The sequence below is a fragment of the Phaenicophaeus curvirostris genome, chromosome 8 (genome assembly GCF_032191515.1).
Source record: "Phaenicophaeus curvirostris isolate KB17595 chromosome 8, BPBGC_Pcur_1.0, whole genome shotgun sequence".
Lineage (NCBI taxonomy): Eukaryota > Metazoa > Chordata > Aves > Cuculiformes > Cuculidae > Phaenicophaeus > Phaenicophaeus curvirostris.
The window spans coordinates 375,459-396,103 of record NC_091399.1 but is presented as its reverse complement, the minus strand read 5'-3'; the positions used below and the strand labels follow the sequence as shown (position 1 = coordinate 396,103).

Sequence of the window (20,645 nt, the reverse complement as noted above, 5' to 3'; positions counted from 1 at the left end):
AGAAGAGAAGACTCCGAGGAGTTCTTATAGTGACTTTCCAGTACCTGAAAGGAGCCTACAAGAAACCTGGGGAGGGACTATTCATAAAGGCTTGTGGTGACAGGATGAGGGGGAATGGGTATAAACTGGAGAAGGGCAGATTTAGACTAGGCTTTAGGAAGAATTTCTTCACCATGAGAGTGGTGAGACACTAGCACAGGTTACGAAGGGAAGCTGTGGCTGCTCCATACCTGGAGGTGTTCAAGGCCGGGTTGGATGGGGCCTTGGGCAGCCCGATCTAGTGGGATGTCCCTGCCCATGGCAGGGGGTTTGGAACTAGATGATCTTTGAGGTCCCTTCCAACCCTGACTATTCTACGATTCTATGTTAAAATAAATGTACTGAGAGTGACATCATGATTTGATTCAAAACACTGAGCCATCCATATATTGAAGGGTTGCTTGCTATAGTTTGAGACCCATCACTCCTGATGCTGGTTTACATCCCTAAACAATGCACTTGTTGGAAAGGCACAGGCATGATACAAGGGGTTTCTGAGGGTAAAGCAGACAAAGATAAACTGCAGAGTGAAAACCATGTCTGACAAGTAAAAATCTGAAACCGAGGACATGATGTCAGGGTATTGGATTATTATCAAAATTCCTGCTTTCTTCATGGACTGGTCGATGTCCTCACTGATGCATTCACTGCCCATTGTCTGAGATGGATATCTGCATCACTGATATCTATCCCAGACCAGGCCTTTCACGTCTTTTAAACCACTAGTAGATACAAGCATTGTCCAAACGGGTTAGAAGGGAGGGAGAGGGGAACTCTATTGTATATTAGAATAGAATAGTTCTATAAGAAAATAATTATTTTCTCTGCCCTTCTCCTTTCATTCTCCTAGTAACGAGTCCATGCTTACCAGATGCATCCATGCACCCCTATAAAGGAGAATATTTCCCTCAGCCCTCAAGAAATCAGTGGGAGCTTTGCCACTGATGGAGCACACGTGCACAGTGGGAGCAGGGCAGTGTTTCATTCCTACACTGCTGTGTGCTGAGAGCTGCTGAACAGAAGAGGAGCTGTGCTCCCCTCTCCATGACTATATTTGCAGGTATCCACCCTGGAATGAGTTAGTAGGGCTAGCAATCAAACCAGCAGGGACCTGAAATGTAAGACCTGCCTTGTTTTCTGATAAAATAAGCATTTTCACCCCTGGGGTTTGGTAGCTCAGGCGATACAGGCAGCGCAAGTCTCAGGATGTGGACTTTTTAAAAAATACCTTCCCCATCTCACATTTGGGCTGCGGATAGTATGTGGCTGTTCTTTTACAATTTCCTTCCTGCAAAGGCAGCAATCACTAATTTTAGACTTGCTTACAAGCAGAAGTCACATTTCTAGCTTGGAAATGGTTTGTTGCTTCTAAAGAATAATGCTACCCCACCTTGCCAGGTAACCACTACTCTGTAAGCAACAGATCTCTTGGGGTGTTAGAAGTAAACAAGCACAGCACATAGCAACGTTGGTTTGAAGGTATCCACGAGTAAACAACAAAATCAATACATTTTTGCAACAGCTGCTAGAGAAATGCATAGAGTGTCCAGCAAAAAATTGAAAGAAATATTATAATCTCCAGATTCAGCAGTTCTACTGCAAAAAGTGGTTTTGTAATAATTGGTTGGCACTTACATCAGCTTTGTAACTTTTCAGTCTTGCAAATGTTTGTCGAGTCGTGCTCTTTCTATTTCACAGATTGTGGTTTGGTGGTGCACAGTCAGACAATCCTTTTGCCTTTCAATGTGCTTTTGTTCATGTCATTCTTACAAGACGCGTTCCCTGCAAACATCCCCTGTGCTATGCACGGACAGCTCAGTCTGCCAGCACCCTACAAACTGCATAGGCTACTCAATGAGCAGAAATTCCACACATAGGTATGTAGTGAAGAGGCTCCTTGTGGTTCTTGTTGTACAAGGAGACTCAAAGCTATATGCAAGTATGATGAGATTCTTGTGAGCATGCCAAGCTGCCAGCAGAGTATATTTAAGCCCCTGGTCCCTCGTGTTAGCAATTATGGGAGCTGTGCGCTCTTTTCTCTTCCAGCTGGATGCAACACTGGTAAGAGACTGCCTGCAGCAGGATGCTCTGGGCTGTCCCAGCCAGGGTTTTACATGCAGAGTATCCCTGTGCTGCTGCAGACAGTCCCAAACGAGCAGGTATATGAGCGGGAGGAATACAGCTTTGCTGGCCTGAGGAGGCTCAAGAAAGAGCTGGTCCCCAGCTACCTAAGAGAGGAAGGGCAGGGACCTCCTGCCCTCCCTTCCTGCTCAGTGGAGAGCTCTGCAGTGCTCTCATACAGCCACAGGCACGCGTGAGCATGCATGGGTGTGCAGTGGTGCCCATGGAGGTGCATAGGTATGCATGGACATGTACCGGAGTGCTTGAGTGTGCATGGAGGTGCATGGAAGTGCACAGGCGTGCACGGGTGTGCACGGGCATGTGGCTCTGGCCCCCGCATCCATCCCCACCGCTGTCACACACAGTGTCACCTCTGATGGCTGCAGCTCCAAACCAAAACCAGCCTCTGCTGTGACATAAAACATGGGAGAAGAGGAGCAGTAGAGAAAGCGTTGTGAAGAACATGGAGTGCTCAGGCATTTTACAGAGTATTGCGAGTTCCCTTATGCTTGTATTCTTGTGAAAGCATTTGGAGTGTTTCCTTTAAAAGGTGTGCCTGATCAGGAAATAGATACACGATACAACCTTTCACATTTCCAGGGAATTTCTGGTTGCTTTAGGAGCATTTTGCAAACCTACTTCTGAAGTCCTGGGCAAACTTGTAAATGATTCCACAATCTCGGGAAGAAGGCTCCTGTAGTTTATTTTCTGGATGTCAGAAGATCCAAATTCTCTGTCAGGTGCCAAATAAAAGCCATTTTGCTGCACCACACTGTTTCACACAGCATGGCGAGGCAGAGGCAGTGACAAGCCACTGTGAGATGATAAATCCCTCACTCAAAATGAAGAATCTGCCCAATGACCACTTCAGAGAGATTTGTTCTTACCTGATGCAGTTTTTATTATTGGACTGGAAAGAAAATGAAATTGGGTTATTCTGTCATGCAGAAAAGATTTCATGTTCTTGGTATCCATGTCTGCTGTACAACATATAGATTCTCCTTGGTGTAGTGCCTCTTCATTAGGCAATATATCCCAAGATATTTTACACAATTCATGTCCAAGGTATCATTTTATCCATCTTAACTGCAATCAGCTTCAGGGATGAAATGCTCCAAATATTTAACAAGAGAATAATTTTGAGTAATAATCGAAGCATATTGCATCTTGCAAACAGCACCTTCTCTGTATTTTGGTTCTTATGGAAATCCAAATCTTCTGTTTCTTATGCTTGTGGCAATATGAGGTAAATTTAAAACTGTGATTTAATGTTCAAAGCATTCCAGGCAACTGTAAGTATTTGTGATCGGTTAAGAGAGTGAATTTCAAATCAGGGGTTTTGTTCCGGTTCATGCCATGGTCCCTGATTTATGGTTTTTTTTCATCACAACTACAATTTATTTCAAAACAATCTTCTGATGCTTTGTGTAAAGCAGGGCTTTAACTCCACCGGCTCCCCATTCATGGCTCTCAGGCAGGAGACCAGCTCATCAGAAACCAGTGTTTGCTCTTGAACATCACTGGCCAGCGTGTGTCCCCACTGGTTCTCCAGGAGGGATCCGTGTCCCCCCTGGGCTGAGCCAAACACTTGGCTTTGCCCACTCCGGCTGTTGTTTAAGACGAGGTTGATCTTATCCAGCAGACAGACACTGTGCCCCTCTCCCTCCCCATCCCACAGATGGGGAATGGGGCTTGTGTAGTCTCTGAAGAAGATGTTCGTCTCCAGTTCTGGGAGGTCTGGGGAGGGCTGTGTTTGGTAAATATTGGCAGCCACATACCCCAGCGGGTTCCCATCGGAAATCTGAGGTTTGTAGTCACTGATCTGCTCGGGGGCCTTGCTGCTGGTAGGAGCTGTGCTCCCTAGGTGCTCTCTATCCTTGGGGACCTCTCTGCTGGGCTTCCTTCTAGTGGCCGTGTTCTTGTGCTCCTCATGCACTGGCACCTCCTCGATTTCTGTAACTGCGGGGTCACTGGTGTCCAAGAACAGCTCATGGAGACTGTTACTTGTGAAAAAGCTCTTTTCCTGGAAAAAAAAAAAAAGTAGTAACAGATAGGCAAATTTTGCCAACAGGAGAGGTATCAGCAAAGCATCCCAAGGAAGAACTAAGGAAATGACTTGATGCCTTAATTTTGTCTTCCTTCTGACCTCTCACACCAAATCCTACCTCCAAAAGAGACCACAGCGAGGTGGATGAGGGAAAACACAGAGCAGCTGTGCCTGTCTCTGTGCTTTGGCACGCACTTCAAGGGCAGCTTGAGTCAACTCACCACTGAATGAAGTCTATACTGAGGCAAGATTTAAAGAAAAGCTGGGAGATAATGGTTCCATTACCTGGAGTGACTTTACTACGTTGCTGTTTTCCATGTGGGGAATGTCTTCAAGCAGCCATTTTGGCAAAACCGACACAACGGTGGCCTTAATTCTTTACCAAAAAATAAAAAAAAAAAAACCAAGATGTTAATTCACTTGTTTTTCATGCAGGATAAAGTTATTCCCCATCAGGAGGGAAACACACAGTGCATCCATCCTTCATGGATGGCTTGGAAACCCCAGGTTTGCCCCATTGGGGTGAGTTTCTCCATCTGAACCCTAGCTCTCCATCTTTCAACCTGATTTTTCCAGGTTTGATTCATGGTGGTAAAAGTCTTGAAGCTAAAATACTTTAGGTGAATCCCTTACGTAAAACTTGTATGTATGTGAAAATGTTGCCAAACTGGGGATAACAGGAGAACCAAGCTCTGTGCATGAATGAGAGGAGGCACGTGCGCCCTGAACTGATGAAATCAAATCCACAGCATTAATGAAAGTTGACTTTCCTGCAGCCAAATCTGTTGCAGAAATGAAAATAATTTGAAAGAGATTCTAATTTTGCTGAGCTTGGCTGATGTTGTTTGCTGCGTTTCTGGGAAACTGCATTTCTGTTGTTGCTGAAATGCCCCTGTTCCACAATTACATCGAGAGTAGAAGACTTAGGCTGAGTTCAGGAACCGAAAGAGGCAGCCCCTCAACATCCTTGAGCCCCAGGTCAAGGATTTCTTGTTTAGTCGGGAAGATCCAGCCAATTGCTCTGTGCCAGAGGTCACTTGTTCCCGTGGGTTTATGTCAGAGGCAGCAGTGGCTGGCCTCCTATCCATCCCTATTCCAGTCAAATGGCAAACTGGGGTAGGTGAGCACTGAATTCTAGGGATGCCTAGTGAACAGCAGTTGGTGTTAAAAACTAGTATGAAGACTCTCCCCATTGAGTTTTACTACTGTTGCCCTCCCCAGTCTCTGCCTGTCCCTTGGGATGCAGGTGAGACAGGCTTCAGCCTCTCCTTCTCAGCCAAAACTGGGAGTAACAAGTCCTAGGATAACACTTACATACGGAAGTTCTGCTTTTCCTCTCTTTTTCTCCCATCCCTTATGCTTGTGTAATAATATATCACATATAACCAGGCTGGCCTTTACAGAGGAGTGAATTTTACTCTTTTTGTTGGTCTCTGCCTTACTGTAGAGCACACAAATGTCTTTTCACGTAGCAATCTGATTAACGGGTGAAGTTGCCCTCCGTAAGAGCAGGCTGTAGTGAAAAGGACTGGTTTTAAAATAATCTGGAAGAAAAATATGAGTTGGAAATAAGGGGAAAACTGTGGAGGGGAAAGTAATACCTTTTTCTGGCTGATTTTTTAAACATCAGAATTGCAAAGCCAACTGACAATATGACCATGCTGATGCCCAGTCCCAGGAAAACTCCAACATCATCATCTGAAAAAGAACGGAGAGGAAAATTGGTCGGTTGGGTGGCTCTGCTTCCATACCCCATCTGCCACAACATTTATTGATGCAAAGGGCAGATCTTTGCTTGAACAGCCTGCAGCATTTCACTTGCCCTTTTACTCCCCACTTGAGGAAACAAAGACATAACGAAAGCAAAACCAAAACTGCTGCCCCATCAGAGTCGTGCTGTGACCAGAGCATCCTGGGCACTGCGGCACCTGGGTACGTGTATGGGGGAGGATCAGTCAAGTAATTTGGAGTGTGGTCACTGTGTTTAATCCTTTCCCATGCAGCCTTACCTTCCAGAAATGCTGAAGTGAGTCCTTCAGCTTACATTACTTTTGCTTTTGGTTTAAGTGCTGCAATAGATCATAACATAACCTTTATCAGACAAAGTGCAAACCAGAAACGTAACCAAAATCAGAAAAAGGGATGGGAAATGCTTAAATGAGTCTCTGGTTCTAGCAGCAAGATTGAAAGTCTGCTGCTGTTATGTTATACATTAACATTATGTTATATTTTCCTGTGATTCCTATCCCATGTTCACTCTAATGTACATTTTACTATAAATTCCATGAGAAAGCAAGACTTAAGGCATGCAACACGCTGGTGCTGTTGAGCTGTGAGAGAAATCCTGCCTTTCCTGCCATGCAGCTCACGTCCCCATCAAATGAAAAGTTGATTTTCTGTCCCTGACCTCTCCAAAGTGTAAGGGAGCTTTCACTTCCCCATCACCAGAAGCTGCAGGTGCTGTCTGGGGTAAAACTTCCACTTCTGGTCAAGGCTTGCCAAGTCAGAGCTACTATCTTCTTACCATGGGAGATCTCACTGTAGACACTCTCCAGGAGCTGGTCCTCTGCAGGTACTTAGAGAGAGGAAAAAAATGTCCATTACTTCATTTAAAGGACAGTGGGTGACACAGAAGATATGGCTTATTTTCATTTTGTTAATATTATTTAGAAAAATAAATAATGGTATAATGGGAAAAATAAAGGCCCCTACAGTAATTAGTGACTCCAGCTCTGGCTGAACTCTGCACAATCTCCTCTTTCTCAGAGATCCAATTAAACAAGATGTTGATAAACATGTAACACCAGTTACAAAACATAAAACATCTTCTGCACACATCACTACCCTCAGTACCTGAAAGAGGAATTTAGTCTTCCTGAGGAACTGTATATAATTTTTCATTTTTTCATTTCTTAAAGAGTCTGAACCCCATGGGACTGAATTTTCTGATAATACCTGTTTGTGTGGTAAAGGAGGATCTGCAGGTAAAGAGTCTGCTATAGGAAAAAGCGTATTTTTACTAAAATAATCAGCAAGTTTTCTTCCCAGAGAAATTCAGCAATTCTCTTGGGATCTCTTCTCCTTAACAAATACATGGTGCTGTTGCTGCTACAGAAAAGGGGTGAGGTTCCAGGCCAAGGATGACCCCACTGCTGGGCTGAGGTTCAGACTGATTCTACAGCCTGGACCAGAACAACAGCTACATTGCCAGGACAAGCCACACATGGCATCTCCCTAGCATCACCTCCCTGTGTGGGGACCAGGGCAATCACCCCAGGCCAGGTGTGAGCAGCACAGCTGGCTGGAGACAGAAGGAACTACCGTGCCCTGCAGTCAGACCTCAGCTGGAGGGATCTGCTGGGGTCAGGGCCAACCTGCAAGAAAAAGAAAGAGGACAACTGCTCTAGCAGCCAGGTTGAGGAGCATCAATGTAGGCTGACTTTTTCCGGAGATGCAAAAGCAGTTTCAGCAAACATCTGTGAGGAATGGAAGCAATGACAGCCGGTCTTCCCTTGAGATTGGGTAGTCAACCTTGCCAGCCCTGCTCCCTGTGATTTTGCTCTGTCTTTCAAGGGTGGTGAGCATTGCTGATGATATGGTTGTGGGTTTGTGTCATGTTTGAAGGAAGGGAAATGCCCCTAAAGCAGCTGGCAACATAAAAGGGAAAAAATATCACAGAAAAGATACTTCTCTGATTTTTGTTCATTTGAAGCATATGCATCTCATAGCAGAGCTCCTGGAGTTCAGGTATTTCTGTTCCTTAAGTAGAGTGTGTTTGCAGCACAGGCCCACTCAGCTGGAGTGCACTACAGGCACTGCAAACCATCTCTGAAATGAATGGGATTGCGGAAGGCAAGTGATGGAGTACATTATCCATCAACCTAGGAATTAAGCAGCTTCAAGGGGCACTGCAGTTTTGTGTCACTGGCACACTGAATTGGTATAAATTAAAAAAAAAAACAAAAAAGACGATTACAGTAATGCCTCACTGATGATGGACAGACTCAATCTGAATAAGGAAGATGAAGAATGAGGTTCAACCTGTGGGATCAAGCTGGAGAACTTTACTGCAGGTGGCAACTGTGGGCTCTACTGCTGCTTTGGAAGCAAATCTTGTCACAGACATGAGCTTCACTGCTGCCTCATGTTGGTACTTCCTGACAACAACTCCCAAGCTTTGTTAATAAGGAGCCTATGCAGCCACTAGGGATGAAGTCTCTATTTTTAAGCACCTAACACATTTTTAAGCTGTTTGCTAGTGAAAAGGTTAGAGTGTCCTCCTTTTGACATCCAGTTCTTCCTCCTTCCACACAGACCTGAGACTTACTACCGAGGTTTAACGACCACTTGATGATCAGGACCTCAGAAATTCTTGTCACCAGACCTGGAGGTGCCCAAACCTTGACCTGCCCAGAGCAGAAGGCTGTCAGTGTGTCCATGAGAATAACACCTAAAGGCAAGGCTAACAGACATGAACAGCCTGGGATGAACTGGTCAGGAATATTTGTTTCCATTTCTTGGGAGAAAATTGAATAAAACCTTGAGAGGTGCCAACCAGGAATACAGAGCTGATTTGTCATAGGGAAAGTATCTGAGCACCTTAAAATAGCCCATCTAAAATTGCTTTACAGCACAGGAGAGTGAACTGACGATATCCTTAAGTTTTACCCTCAACCGGCTCCATCAGAGCACGGAGGGCACTAACAGGTCTTAATGGCCCTGGCCAGCCTCACCTGGGACCTCCACCCACATCTTCTGCCCGGGAGGATATTTAAGCTCAGCATGGGCTGTGAGCTGTAGTGGAGGTGCTCTGGAGGTCTAGTTTTGGTCTGGTTGCCGGCTTCACTGCAGTCTTCCCTCATCTTTGTAGACTTGCACAGTTACCACTGGGCACTATGTGCATCCTCTGTGCAAGCAGAGGTTTTGCCTGTGCTGTGGTGCCCGTGCACAGCTATGGTGGTGCTGTGGGTATCTTCAGTACTCAGATGTTGTGCTTTGCATGGCTTATCCTGGTCCAGCTGGCTAAGGACTAGCAGTAGCACGACATGGCTTGATGGATAACCAGCTCTTGAGGACAACCAGAGCCACCACACAGTGCTAGAGATGATGAGAGTCCTTGCCTTCCTTTGTAAATTAGCCCATGTTCTTATCTTAAAACAATTTCTAGAACTGAAGCCTTTGTGTTTCCTACTGCAGGTGAGAAAGGGCAGGCTGCAGCTTGGCCAGTTAGTGTCTGTAAAAGCTGGGGGGAGTGGGGTGTTCTTGTGGGGGTTTTTTTTCTGTAACATTTTATTGTCAAATGTGGAAAGCAGCAATCCCATTTTCTCCCACAAAAAGGGAGAATGATCCCATTGGTGTATCTTGTGGAGTAAAATGTGGGTCTTGCTTGCATTGGGGATTTGTGAACAGGAAAAGATCAGCTAGAGAAAGCTTTCATACAGATGCGTTGATAAAAATCTCAGTTTTCATGTCCTGCAGCCAAAAGTTTTCCATCTAAAGTCCTGTTTTCCTCTGGTCATTGGGAGGGGCTTACATTTTGTTTCTAAAACTAAGGAATTCTACACCGCTGGCTGATTGTAGGAATATAAAAAATGAAGCAATAAGCTGAGCTCTGCAGCCTCATTGCAGCAAGCAACAATTAGTCCACCCAGATGGGCTTACCTTGACCAGAGCTTGGTTTGCTGGCTCCATCAGGATAAACTGCATACACAGATACATTGATGTGACCTCCAGATACTGCCTCTTCTGGAAAGAAGCAACATTTGCCTTTAAAATGTGTTTGTAAGCTGCTATGCAAGCCTTAGGCTTGCTCAAGCTGTTGCATGAGCTGTTGCCACAAACACACATGGAAGAGCAAAAGCTCAGGCAGCTGACTAAAAAGTACCCAAAATGCCAATAAATACCAGAATTACTGTGGGAAAGAAGAATGGAGTGGGACTGGCCCAGGGATGTTCATGCTGTGTCGGAAAGGACCTGTGGGCTTGTCTGTCTGGGCACTCAGGGTCGGGGAGCAAATGTGATAATGCAACAGCCTTGGTGTGTCATGTGTTGTGCCTTCTCTGTCTGCATCTTTTAAACAGACATGTACATCTCCTGTGCTTGGACAGGCCTCCGTGGGTCTAGTGTGGCTTCCCTGCCTGCCAGCTCACTCATCACCTCTTTTTTCCCTCTCCCTTCACCGGGGGGACCAAATCCCACTGACTGCCATCATGTCTCCTATTGCTTCACTCCTCGCTCCCTCAAGGCTCTTAACAGCCCCACTCTCCAAAAACAAGTGGCCAGGGGCTCAATTTCAAATGAAATTCTGCCATTCTACTATATTTTTGCCTTATGTCCTGATGAACTGCACCAAATAGCCAAAGGATACCTACAATATCTTACCTTGGATGTAAGTGTGTGTTTCCTGGAATGGGACTTTCTTCCAAAAATACTGCTCCTTCTGGCTGTACGGGGCAGTGAAAGCCCATTCCACTATGAACCAGAGCGGGGATCTCCCACTTTGTGGAGGGAGCTGCCAGGTCACAGAGACCCTGCTCTGGTTCTCAGGCTTGACCTCCACAGCCACTGGTGCTGGGAACTCTGGGGAGAGAGAGACGGCAAGAGGGCTGTCACCCAACCTCATCCTCAAAAAAGAGGAGACTTGTTAGGGGCAGCTAAGGCCAGGCAAAATGTGGCTTTTCTGAAAGTGTTTAAGGACTGAAGAGGCAACAAGAAATTCTAGAATGTGGTGGGATATATATAAAAAAATATGCCTATATTTATATATGTTCATGTACATGCATCACAAAAGCACATCCTCAGATTTGTCGTGTCTCATCTGAAATGCTTTACCTGACATTTCTTACAAGAAAGGGACATGATTCTGGTAAGTTTGAGAGATTAGAGCTTTCTCTTTTTTTTTTCCACCTTATTTCTCTTTAGTTTCTTTTTAGTCATGTATTTCTCCTCAGTTTGAATGGGACTTTCCCCTCCCATTACTCACTAAAACAGACATTTTTTAAAAATAGGAAAGTGTGGTCGTGGGGAAAGCCACAACCTGCGGCACAGGGAACCTGAGGAGGCCTGGAATGGATTTTTTCCTCCCTTTCTTTTTGTAAGGACCCAGCTCACAGCTGCGGCCATCTCCCTGGCACAGCCAGCAGTAGCTATTTTTGGGAGTGCAGAACAGTGGAGCACTCCTGCACCAAGCCAATGCAGGCAGAACAAACTTATTTTTAAACTTGTTGCTTCAGCCTTCAAAGTTGAAGGGCTGTGATCTGTGGCTGTGGAGCATCTTCATCTCTAGGGGAGGCTGGTCTTGTCTGAAGGATGTTGTGTCCCCTCGGCAGAGTGGGCAGAGCTCTGCCAGTGCTCTTCTCTTGTTTTAGCACAATCTAGCATTTTAGCCCTGCAAATCTGATAAAAATCTGATCTCCGTTCAGGCTGCTTTTGGTGTGTGTGAGATCCTACCTTCCCAGCTGCTGGCGGCCTGGCTGAGGGTAATGTTGGCAGGGCTGGAAGCCCCCTTGGAGTTGTGAGCGGTGACTTGGAGGGTGTGGGCTTCTGGGGGCACCAGGACACTGCACGATGTGCTGGAGGTGTTGCAGAGGAGCAGGGCTCCCTTGGGGCTCTTGGTAGTCACGGTGTAGCCCAGGATCCTCCCACGAGCATCCTGGGGTGATAAGGGCTGCGAACGGCAAGACAGACAGTGGGGATGGGTGCAGGGCCTGACGCCAAACAGCCCGAGCGCAGGACAAATGTCCTCTTGGCTGGGTGACACGTGGATGGATTTTGCAAGGATGGAAAGATTCACCCCAAGGACACACTGGGGTCTCATCTTTCCCCCATCTCTTCAGTCAAGGTGCTCCTCAGGAAGGGCATTGCCTTCTGCTGCCTCTTCAGGGAGGAGCAGAGCATGTGAACATCTCACTTGGAGCCATCAAATAAAGACTTTACCTTGATCAAGATCGTCACCTCGTGGCTGCCATTCGGGAACGCTGGGCCCAGGTGCCGCCAGACATCAGGTGCCATGGTGGGGGCTGTGGGAGGAAGCGCAGGAGGTAGCGTTAAGCTCCCACTGGGCAACCAGATGGGGCTCCCACCCACACAAGAGGCTCTAACCCACGCATGGGGCTCCCACCCACATGCCACCTTTGCATAAAGCTTTGCTTTGCTGGTAGCCCTACACAGGGCAGTGGACTGATTCCCATGCAGTCAGCGCCGCAGAGAGGAAACAGCCCAGACTGCAAATAACAGCGAACACTGCTTTTTGGGGCAACTGCGCCCCTGGCTTCCTCTCCACAACCAGGATGTAGGCAAGAGCATCACTTCTCAGTCACCTCAGCCCACTGCCATTTGAGATAACCGAGCCAGCTGTGCTTAAGCTCATCCCAGTGTTAGTAACCACAATGCAAACGGGGAAGATGATCTGAGACAACAGGTATTTGGGGCTGGTGGGACACCTTGGCTGATGCAGCTTTTCCATCTAGGGCGGGTGGTGCTCTCTGCTGGTGGGGACTAAGCAAGCCAGCTATCAAAGATGGATAAGCACACTCCATTCTTTTTTCCCACATACCCACAACGTCCCTCTGTTTTCTTGATGGCTCCCACCATGCCACAGCAGCCCCAGGAGGTTACCACCTGAAATGTTCCACAGGGCTGGGAGCACTCAGAGGGCAGGAGAGGAGCCGCTAGCTGGTGGCAGTGCTCAGCTCTCGCATGTGGCTGGGGGATGTTAGTAGTGGCTCCTGGGCCCCAGCATCAAGCCCAGTGTCTGCCAGTGGTGGTTTTCAGCATTGCAGGGCCGTGCAGGCTCCCGTGCCAACTGCGCACCATGCACACACATGTTGCTGGCTGACTTGAGTCGCCCAGCATGTGGAGCTCAATCCAGGTCCCCACAGAGCATCTCAAGGAGCTGATGAGCTGCTTGGGAAAATGCAGTGAGTGCGATGCTGAGAGTGAGCTTACCTGCCTCAGGGGTGGTGTAGAGAAAAGGGGTGCTCCAGGCACTCCAGGGGCTGTCGTCAGGGCTGAGTCGGCACCTGACCTGAAACACGTACTGGGTGTTACTCTGCAGGTCATGCTGCGAGCGGGGCCTGTGCTGTTCCGCACCATCCCACACCTCGACCTGGAAGGGAAGCAGGGTGCTAAGGGAGAGCGGGACCGGGTGAGCCACCCACCACTGCCAGCCCTTCATGCGGCTGTTGCTGCCTTCCTTATCTACTCTGACAGGGACAGTCACAGTCCTCCTCAAGTGCGTGGGGGTGGCTAATCCCTGCCACAGGGACCCCCATTGCCCCTCCCAACATGCTCCAGTGTGTGTTGTTGAGGCTGGTGCTATTGTGAGAAGTAGACGTGGTGCATACACAGTCCCGTCAGCTAACACATGGGAGGGAGCAGCAACAGCCCCTCACCTGCTAATGTGCTGGGCTTCTGGCACTTCTGAGGGCTCCAGTGAGCACTGGGATCCAGCCTCAACCCTGGGGAGGTTTCCAAAAGGGACCCACATGGAGCTGCCCCAAGGGTTTTTGTGCCTGTGGGTGTGCAGGGCTGACCAACGAAGCATGTGTGGGCTAAGCATTCCTGGAGGCTGCTTAGCCTTGTCGCTGCAGAGCTAGATAATGTTCGGAAATATTCTGAGTTTTACCCTTTTTCTTAAAAAGAAGTGATAACCCTGCCCAAAAGCCTGTCTGCAGTCTCAGAGGGGTGTCCTGCCCCCCCAACAGTGGGAGGCTGCCCATGGATGGGTGCGTGTGCCTCCCGAACTTGTGCTGAAGCAGAGGGTTAGGTTTTGAATGATCCCACTTGCTCCCGTTGCTCGTAGGTGCTTAGGGGTCTCCAGCAGGACCAGGTCTGGCCTGTCTCCTAACAAGAGACAGCTCACACAGGAACCCTCCTCTCACAGGTCTGCATCGGGGAAGGCTTTGGGTGGTTCCAGGCTGTCTCACATGCCATTCCAGGGAACCTGTGGCTTTATGTCGCTCCTCGCAGTGCACGTTCTTCTGCTGTGTCTGCCTCCTCCAGTGGATGGTGGTGATGGGAGGCAATGTCTCCGTTGTCTTAGCACCAACAACCAGCGGCAGAGCAGGCACCACTGTGGGGAGAACCAGGAAAGCGAGGGTCGGAGGGCTGGCATGCCACAGGGTCTGCTTCAAACCCTGGTGACACACTGCTCATTCCTGTCTCTAAAGTGATATCTCAGGGCAGCGCATACAGCAATGCACAGCCTCAGCACACAGTGCAGCTCACAGACGGATGGGTAGATGTACATACCGAGCTCCTGCAGGTTGAGGTGCCGAGGGGCTGAGTGAGCAGCACCCAGCGCGTTGCTGGCCTGCACCCATGCTGAGTAGTGGCTTCCACCACTCAGCTCACTCAGTGGCACCGGTGAGCCCGCAGGGAAGACCTTCTCCTCCTCAGCATTCTCAGAATCCTCCCCTGCTGCCGTCTTCACGCTGGGAAGCAGAAGGCAGCCCCAGTCAGAGCCCACCCCAGCATCACACACCTGCTGGAAAATAACCATGGCTCTCACGGGGTCATGGCTCATGACTGGGACACAGTCATGTCCAGACCTGGACTTCGTCACTCTTAAAAGCAAACTAGAAAGTAATTGCCTTCAGTCCCTGACATTTCTGTAGGGCATTTGCATTTTCACTGTGGGAAGGGAACTTTTTCAGTTCTTTCTGGCTGCACAGTTCAAAGTTTGAAGCCAAGCAAATTTAGGCAGGCAGTTAATCACTTCTCTTCACAAAGCCTGTGTATTATGGGATTTAACGTGTTTACTTCCATAACTGAGTCAAAGTAACTTGGAAGGCCTGCCAGTCTTGTCTCACAGGGGCTTCAGTGCCAGGTGTGGCTGAAAGTGTCCTGGGCTGGGTGGGAAGGGCTGTGGCACATTGTGCAGCAGCCAGCGTGCCTGCTTCAGGTTTGAGCTTTTGCACTCTGATGGAGTTTCAGTTTGGGGGGTTCGGGCAACATTAGGTGCACACTGCCAGCTGCACCCTCTGCATGCCCTTTAGCTTAGAGAGAGACAATGCTTCTGAAAAAAAACGCACGGGTGTAATGCGTTGCAACGTGATGCTATGTTTACTGGGCCACTAAGAGCACCGAGTGTGTAAGGTCCGTCCCACAGAATGAAACCCTCACTTTACTGTGCAGTTTGCAAGCAGGACACAAGGCAGACGTGAACCTTAGGAAGTGTAACTAGGGCACAGCGCCCGCTCCCAGCTGCCAGCAGCAGAGCAGCCCTGATGTCACCTGGGTTTGTGGCCGCCGTGCCCCAACCGCAGGCCACGTGCAGGCTTTGCGATTTCCTCACTGCCTCCTGGCCCCAGACGGCTCAGCACGATGCCCTCCCCGAAGCCCCCAACCTGCGGGGCCTTACCTGCGTAGGTGGAGGGTGTAGTGAGTGGGCAGGTGGGTTGGCTGCCCTGTGTCCCACATGCACGCCAGGCGCTCCGAGTGCTCACGGATGGAGCAGGTCAGGTTGCTGGGAGGGTCCGGAGGGTCTGCGGAGGCAAGGTCAAGCAGAGCACACAGATACCTGCTCAGCAGTGCAAAGCAACCCCCCAACCCCAATCTCCTTGGTGCTGGCAGCTTAACAAAAATCATTAAGACCCCACAGCCATGGAGGGTACTCACAGCCAGCCCAGATGTCAGTGCCACACACTAGGCAGCTTCTTTCACTGTTGGGGCAGCAGGCGAAGCAGGTGACCGTCCCTAAGGGCATCCGGAAATCACGCAGCTGGAGCTGGATAGTGCTGCTGTTGAGGGGGTGCAGGGGACCCTCAACTTTGCTGTAGTTGAGGAGCACAAAGAACTTGGTCCAGGGGCAGCCGAGGGTGGAGAGGCAGTTGATGGAGATGTTGGAGCCCATCTGCACCACCGGAGCAGGCTCTATCCAGACGTGTCCCCAGCACTTGATGTTTGCAACACCTGCGCCAACACCTGTTGGGTCAGGGCAGCTCTAGGTGCATGTTCCACAGGAGGAGATGATGCCCACAGGTTGCACCGCTCTGCATGGGTAGCTGCTTTGCTGGCATGTGGGTACAGCTTGGCAGGACCCCCTAGTAGGGGGGCTGCCCCCCAGCCCTCTCGCTCCCCCGCAGGACAGAGGTAAACCCCTCCTGCCTTCAGCAGCGGCCTTGCACCCTGTGACTCATCCCTTCAGATCGGAAACAGCTAGTTTCACCAATTTTAGTTTTTGCTCTAATGCTCAAATGACTGCAAGGAAATAACCTGTAGTCTTGAGAGCTCTGATCCCCTGAGATTAGGGGGCAGCCCCCACACAGAGGCACACGCCGCCCTGCGCTATCAGATTAGCGTTTTGCACAGCCCCAGCAAACTCAGCTTACAACCGGTATCAGGCTTGATCTAGTCTTCCTGGAAAGGGCGCAGCTGCGTTCTGGCTTCCCGTGTGCGGAGGCAGGATCTGCAGTCAGTGAAGCCCAAGGATGCAAGCAGAAAGAAGAGGATGCCACAGGGCATGGGAGTCCCCCTCAATGCTAACAAAGCTCTCCCCCCAAAATCCATAGCTGTAGCATTATAATTTTCCTCCTCCAGCTCTGATTCCTCAGTGGAGCCAGGGTGTTTGCTCCAGCAGTCTATAAGGGTGATGCTATAGTGGCTATACCAAGCCATGCCGAGCTGTGCTGTGCAGCTGCTTGCTTACCTCCACACAGGCAGCAGATCAGGACATGGAGTGCCAAAGCCTCTCCGGATCCCACCATGGCCTGGGCTGTGGTCGCTGCCCACACGTGGCATAGTCTGTGGGGAGGAAAGGTGTGAGTTGTTCCGCCAGGCACACTGCTGTCTGACACAGCTGGGTCTGCCCTCACAGCAGGATGCTCAGGGATCACCCTGAGGCTGGCAATGGGGATGCACAGTGAGGCTTTCCTCGGGAATTTGGGGTCAGACCAAGTCGTGCCAGCAGTGGGAGCACAGGGACACAGGCCTGTAGACACACAGAACTCAGCATTTCAGGTAACAGGCACACCATCAGTAAAACCTGGTGTCCAGCCCTGGTGGAGCGCTTTTCCAGACCTTCTTCCTCCTGAGACATTTCTCTTAGTTTTCACATCTGTGAAATTTCTCTAGCCTTTCCTTATACTTATAGGACATGTATGTGCATGTAGTTTCTGGTAACCCACAGGCTGGACAGCCTCACCTCCACTCCTAGGCTGGTGATGGAGCAAACTCTACCGGAACCTGTTTCCCAACACACACAGAAGGACCAGGAGGTGATGGGAGCAGGCAGTGTGGATTTACAAAACTGAGATCATGCCTGAGCACTCTGAGAGCCTTCCTTGAAGAGGCATGGTGGGTGTAGGGAGTGCAAGGGATGCTGCTCGTCTTCATTCTGCCCCTCTGCTCAGCCCTGCTGAGGCACATCCAGAGTGCTGGGTCCTGAGTTGGGCTTCCCAGGACAGGAGAGATGTGGATGGACTGGAGTGAGTAGAGCAAAGGGTGCAAAGATGTTTGAGAGTCTTGAGCACCTGAGATGTGAGGAAGGGCTGGGAGAGTTAGGGCTGTCCAGCCTGGAAAGGACCCAGGGGAGTCTGATGGGGAAGTAGAGATGAAGGAGTCAGACCCCTCTCAGTGCTACTCAGTCACATGACGGGGTGGGGGGTGGGGGCAATAGGCTCGCACTGAAATCTAGGAAATTCCAGTTAAACATAAGAAAAAGCTCTCTAAGGGTAATCGAGCATGGGGCCACTTGCCCTGAGGGATTGCTCTGGAATCTCCATCCCTGGAGATGCTTAGACCCAACTGGATGGAGTTTTGTGGGATGGAAACCTCCTCTGTTTCCATAACATCTTTCCCAATTCCTTGCTGTGGCAGGTGGACCAAGCTGAGACATAGCTCTTCCTGGCCATGCTCCCCCCTGAGACAGTCCCAAAATCCCAGGCAAGGGCTTCTCCTTGCTCTCCAAGGAGCTGTGCATGGGTCTGCATCACGAGCCTTGCCTGTTTTTTTCCCTGCTGACTTGGCTTTCCTTCCCAGCATCTTTGGTTTCACTCCCTTCCAGGTCAAATCCTGCCTCCAGAGGGAAAGCCCAGCACCTCACCAGCCCTGTAGGGGTTGGGGTATGGGTACAGGTCTGGGGTCACACATACGGGATACAGGATATAGGATCCAGGGTCCAACATGGCTTTGCAACAGCCAGGATGCAGACCGGCAGGGTGCAAGAGAACACAGCTTCTGGTTGGGAATTGCTCTTTTCTAACAGGGAGCACAGCACACCTAAGGATCCCTGAAGACTGGGGGTGATGCCAGATTCCCAACAAGCCCCCAGCACCCTGATCCCATCTGCAGGGCATCTGGGCTGCTGCTTCTGCTGCCATTGGGAGGTAGGTGCTGAGGAGACTCTTACCATAGCCTTAGACTCCCATTCACATGTGCGATGCTGAAAACTGAGCAAAGACCCGAGGCTCCATGGTTTTCTTTTTAAGCCAACAAAAATTAAAATAACCCTATACAAAATCTGACATTAGAAATAGCAAGTTTTCTCCCGAGACCACTGTAAAAGCTTAAAATGACGTTGTTCAACCCAAACCAAGCTACCAGCTACAGATAATGCTTTTCTATTTCTCCCACTGCGTGAGTTGACCTCATTTATTTTAAGGACTGTTCAAAGATTCATAGTGAGTAAAATTTCAAGTGCCTTTCTATTACCTGACCCACTAAGTGAACTTCAATGCATCCCAGTTGCCTGCAAACCTTCAACATGTCAGAACATATGGGGAAAAAACCCCAACCCCATGGTCTATGAAAAGAGCAGAAATACAATACATCTGTCTGACTGCCAGGTCTAGGAGAAGATTTCTGCTCTGTCTTCTCTAGGAATCACTCACATTCACATTTTTATTCCGGTTTACAGGCATATGCAAACTCCAAAGCAAAGAGGAACAAGACTGTTTGTCTTGTCAAGACATACTGGTCTTTGATCTCATCTCTATTAAAATGATTCCTTTTACATTACGCTAAAGAAACGTGAAGCAAATGAAGAAGAAGGGAAAAAAATGTCCCCGTTGTGCAAGCCCAAACCATGTGAAATCTTTCCCGGCAACATGTGTTAAAAGTGGCTAATGCACATAAGCAGCAGCAGAGAAATATAAGCTGGGATTTTTTTGGCTTTAAATCCAGGGGGTAGAGGGCAGGAAGCTGGGCAGAGCAAGGGGGTCCTTACCTTGTAAGTCCTCAGGTCATGTGCTGCCGGGCCCCTCTGCCTGCTGCTGCGGCCAAGGCTGCCGAGCGCAGTGAGAAGCATCAGCAACTGTCAGCAAGCCTGACCTAGATAGCAGCATCGAGAAAAACTGAGAGTTTCCAGTCTGAGTCAGTCCATGGGAAAACCCAGCATCCTTTAAAGGAACAGCCTTGGGGCAGGGGGGTGTCTTTTAGTCTTTAAGTTGTTACGGAATTTGGAGTCACCCCAACAAACTCAGGTCCATCCCAAATGGATTTTTGTGATCATATCACTGCATCTAAGGCAACAGAAACCCAGCAGAGGGGTCCTGGGGAGGTGGGCTGAGCTCTGTCAGCAAAAGAGCATTTTTCTACTGGCCCCAGAAGCCTACCACAAAAAACTCCTTCAGGACTGAGGTGCTTTTCCCTGGCAACAATTGTCAGCCCTTCTGCTTGTGCCAGTACCCAGCTCCTGTGGGAATGCTACGGGCTGCAGACCCCTGGGGCTGGGAGCAGAAGGGGCCAAGGCTCCAGGGCTACTTTGCTGCTCTCCATTCCACCACAGCTCCCAAACCTCCCCACTGCAGAGGCCGTGGCTTCCTTTTTCATGTCTGTTGAAGAGTTAACCTCAATAACAGTGTTAACCTCATTAGACGCTGCAACCACAGGAAATACCGCACCGCTCATCTGCCTCTGCCCTCCCAAGAAAACGTTAGGGAACATAATTTCTACCTGCCCTGGGGCAAGACAGACCCTTCCTCTGCCAGCAAGCCCTGGCTTCTCTGGGTTTTTACTGATCCATGGGTTTTTTTCTGAAAGTAAAATGTGGGTAGAAATAAGAGCATCAGCCTGGGGAAGGGGAAGCCTCGCTGCATGCTGGAACTATAACATGTAGTTATAGTAATGTATGTAATGCATCTGTATGGATGGTTATACACTCTCCCCCTGGGCAAGATAGGGAGGGTTTTGATGACAATTTCAGTTTCAGTGCATTATGAGTGTTTTTAATGTATTATGTAACAGAAGTATCTGTCTTAGTGCATCAAAAAAGACTTTCAAGGAGTCTCACCTTGCGAATGAGTTTGCTGTGGCTTGGGGATCCTGGTGTGGAGGGAAGCGAACCACAGCGAGGATCCCAGAGCAATCCCAGCCACCTCCATAGGGTTACTGGGTCTGGGGGGCATCTGCCTGTGTGACATAGCTGCGGCTTAGCAAGAAACACTGGCTGGGATCCACTGCAAAGCTGCACATCTGCATCTGGGGCTGGGGCAGCACC

General features: G+C 49.2%; 1 protein-coding gene across 2 annotated transcripts; it reads right to left on the bottom strand.

Annotated features, from left to right (window-relative positions):
• Positions 1 to 3,541: 3,541 nt before the first annotated feature.
• Positions 3,542 to 19,508, bottom strand: LOC138723154 (interleukin-23 receptor-like). Of its 2 annotated transcripts, XM_069862040.1 has the most exons (16): positions 19,374 to 19,508; positions 18,151 to 18,256; positions 16,857 to 16,951; positions 15,827 to 16,132; positions 15,570 to 15,693; positions 14,459 to 14,640; positions 14,134 to 14,279; positions 13,154 to 13,232; positions 12,143 to 12,225; positions 11,657 to 11,873; positions 10,589 to 10,786; positions 9,869 to 9,952; positions 6,732 to 6,782; positions 5,809 to 5,905; positions 4,493 to 4,583; positions 3,542 to 4,183 (listed from the first exon to the last, which is right to left on the bottom strand). In XM_069862040.1, the coding sequence occupies exons 3-16, from the start codon at positions 16,912 to 16,914 to the stop codon at positions 3,563 to 3,565; spliced, it is 2,337 nt and encodes a 778-aa protein (XP_069718141.1). In that variant the 5' UTR covers positions 16,915 to 16,951; positions 18,151 to 18,256; positions 19,374 to 19,508; the 3' UTR covers positions 3,542 to 3,562. The 2 variants fall into 2 exon arrangements, with proteins under 2 accessions (XP_069718141.1, XP_069718142.1); XM_069862041.1 differs by lacking the exons at positions 18,151 to 18,256; positions 19,374 to 19,508 and having other exon boundaries at positions 16,857 to 17,135.
• Positions 19,509 to 20,645: the final 1,137 nt, after the last annotated feature.

What these genes read in the sequence shown, in the direction of transcription:
- LOC138723154 (XM_069862040.1), bottom strand. Translation starts at nt 16,914, where the DNA reads ATGGTGGGATCCGGAGAGGCTTTGGCACTCCATGTCCTGATCTGCTGC. An exon ending in TACACCCTCCACCTACGCAG is followed by an intron (nt 14,641 to 15,569) that starts GTAAGGCCCCGC and finishes TCTGCTTCCCAG; the next exon opens with CGTGAAGACGGCAGCAGGGG. An exon ending in AGGTGACGATCTTGATCAAG is followed by an intron (nt 11,874 to 12,142) that starts GTAAAGTCTTTA and finishes TGCCGTTCGCAG; the next exon opens with CCCTTATCACCCCAGGATGC.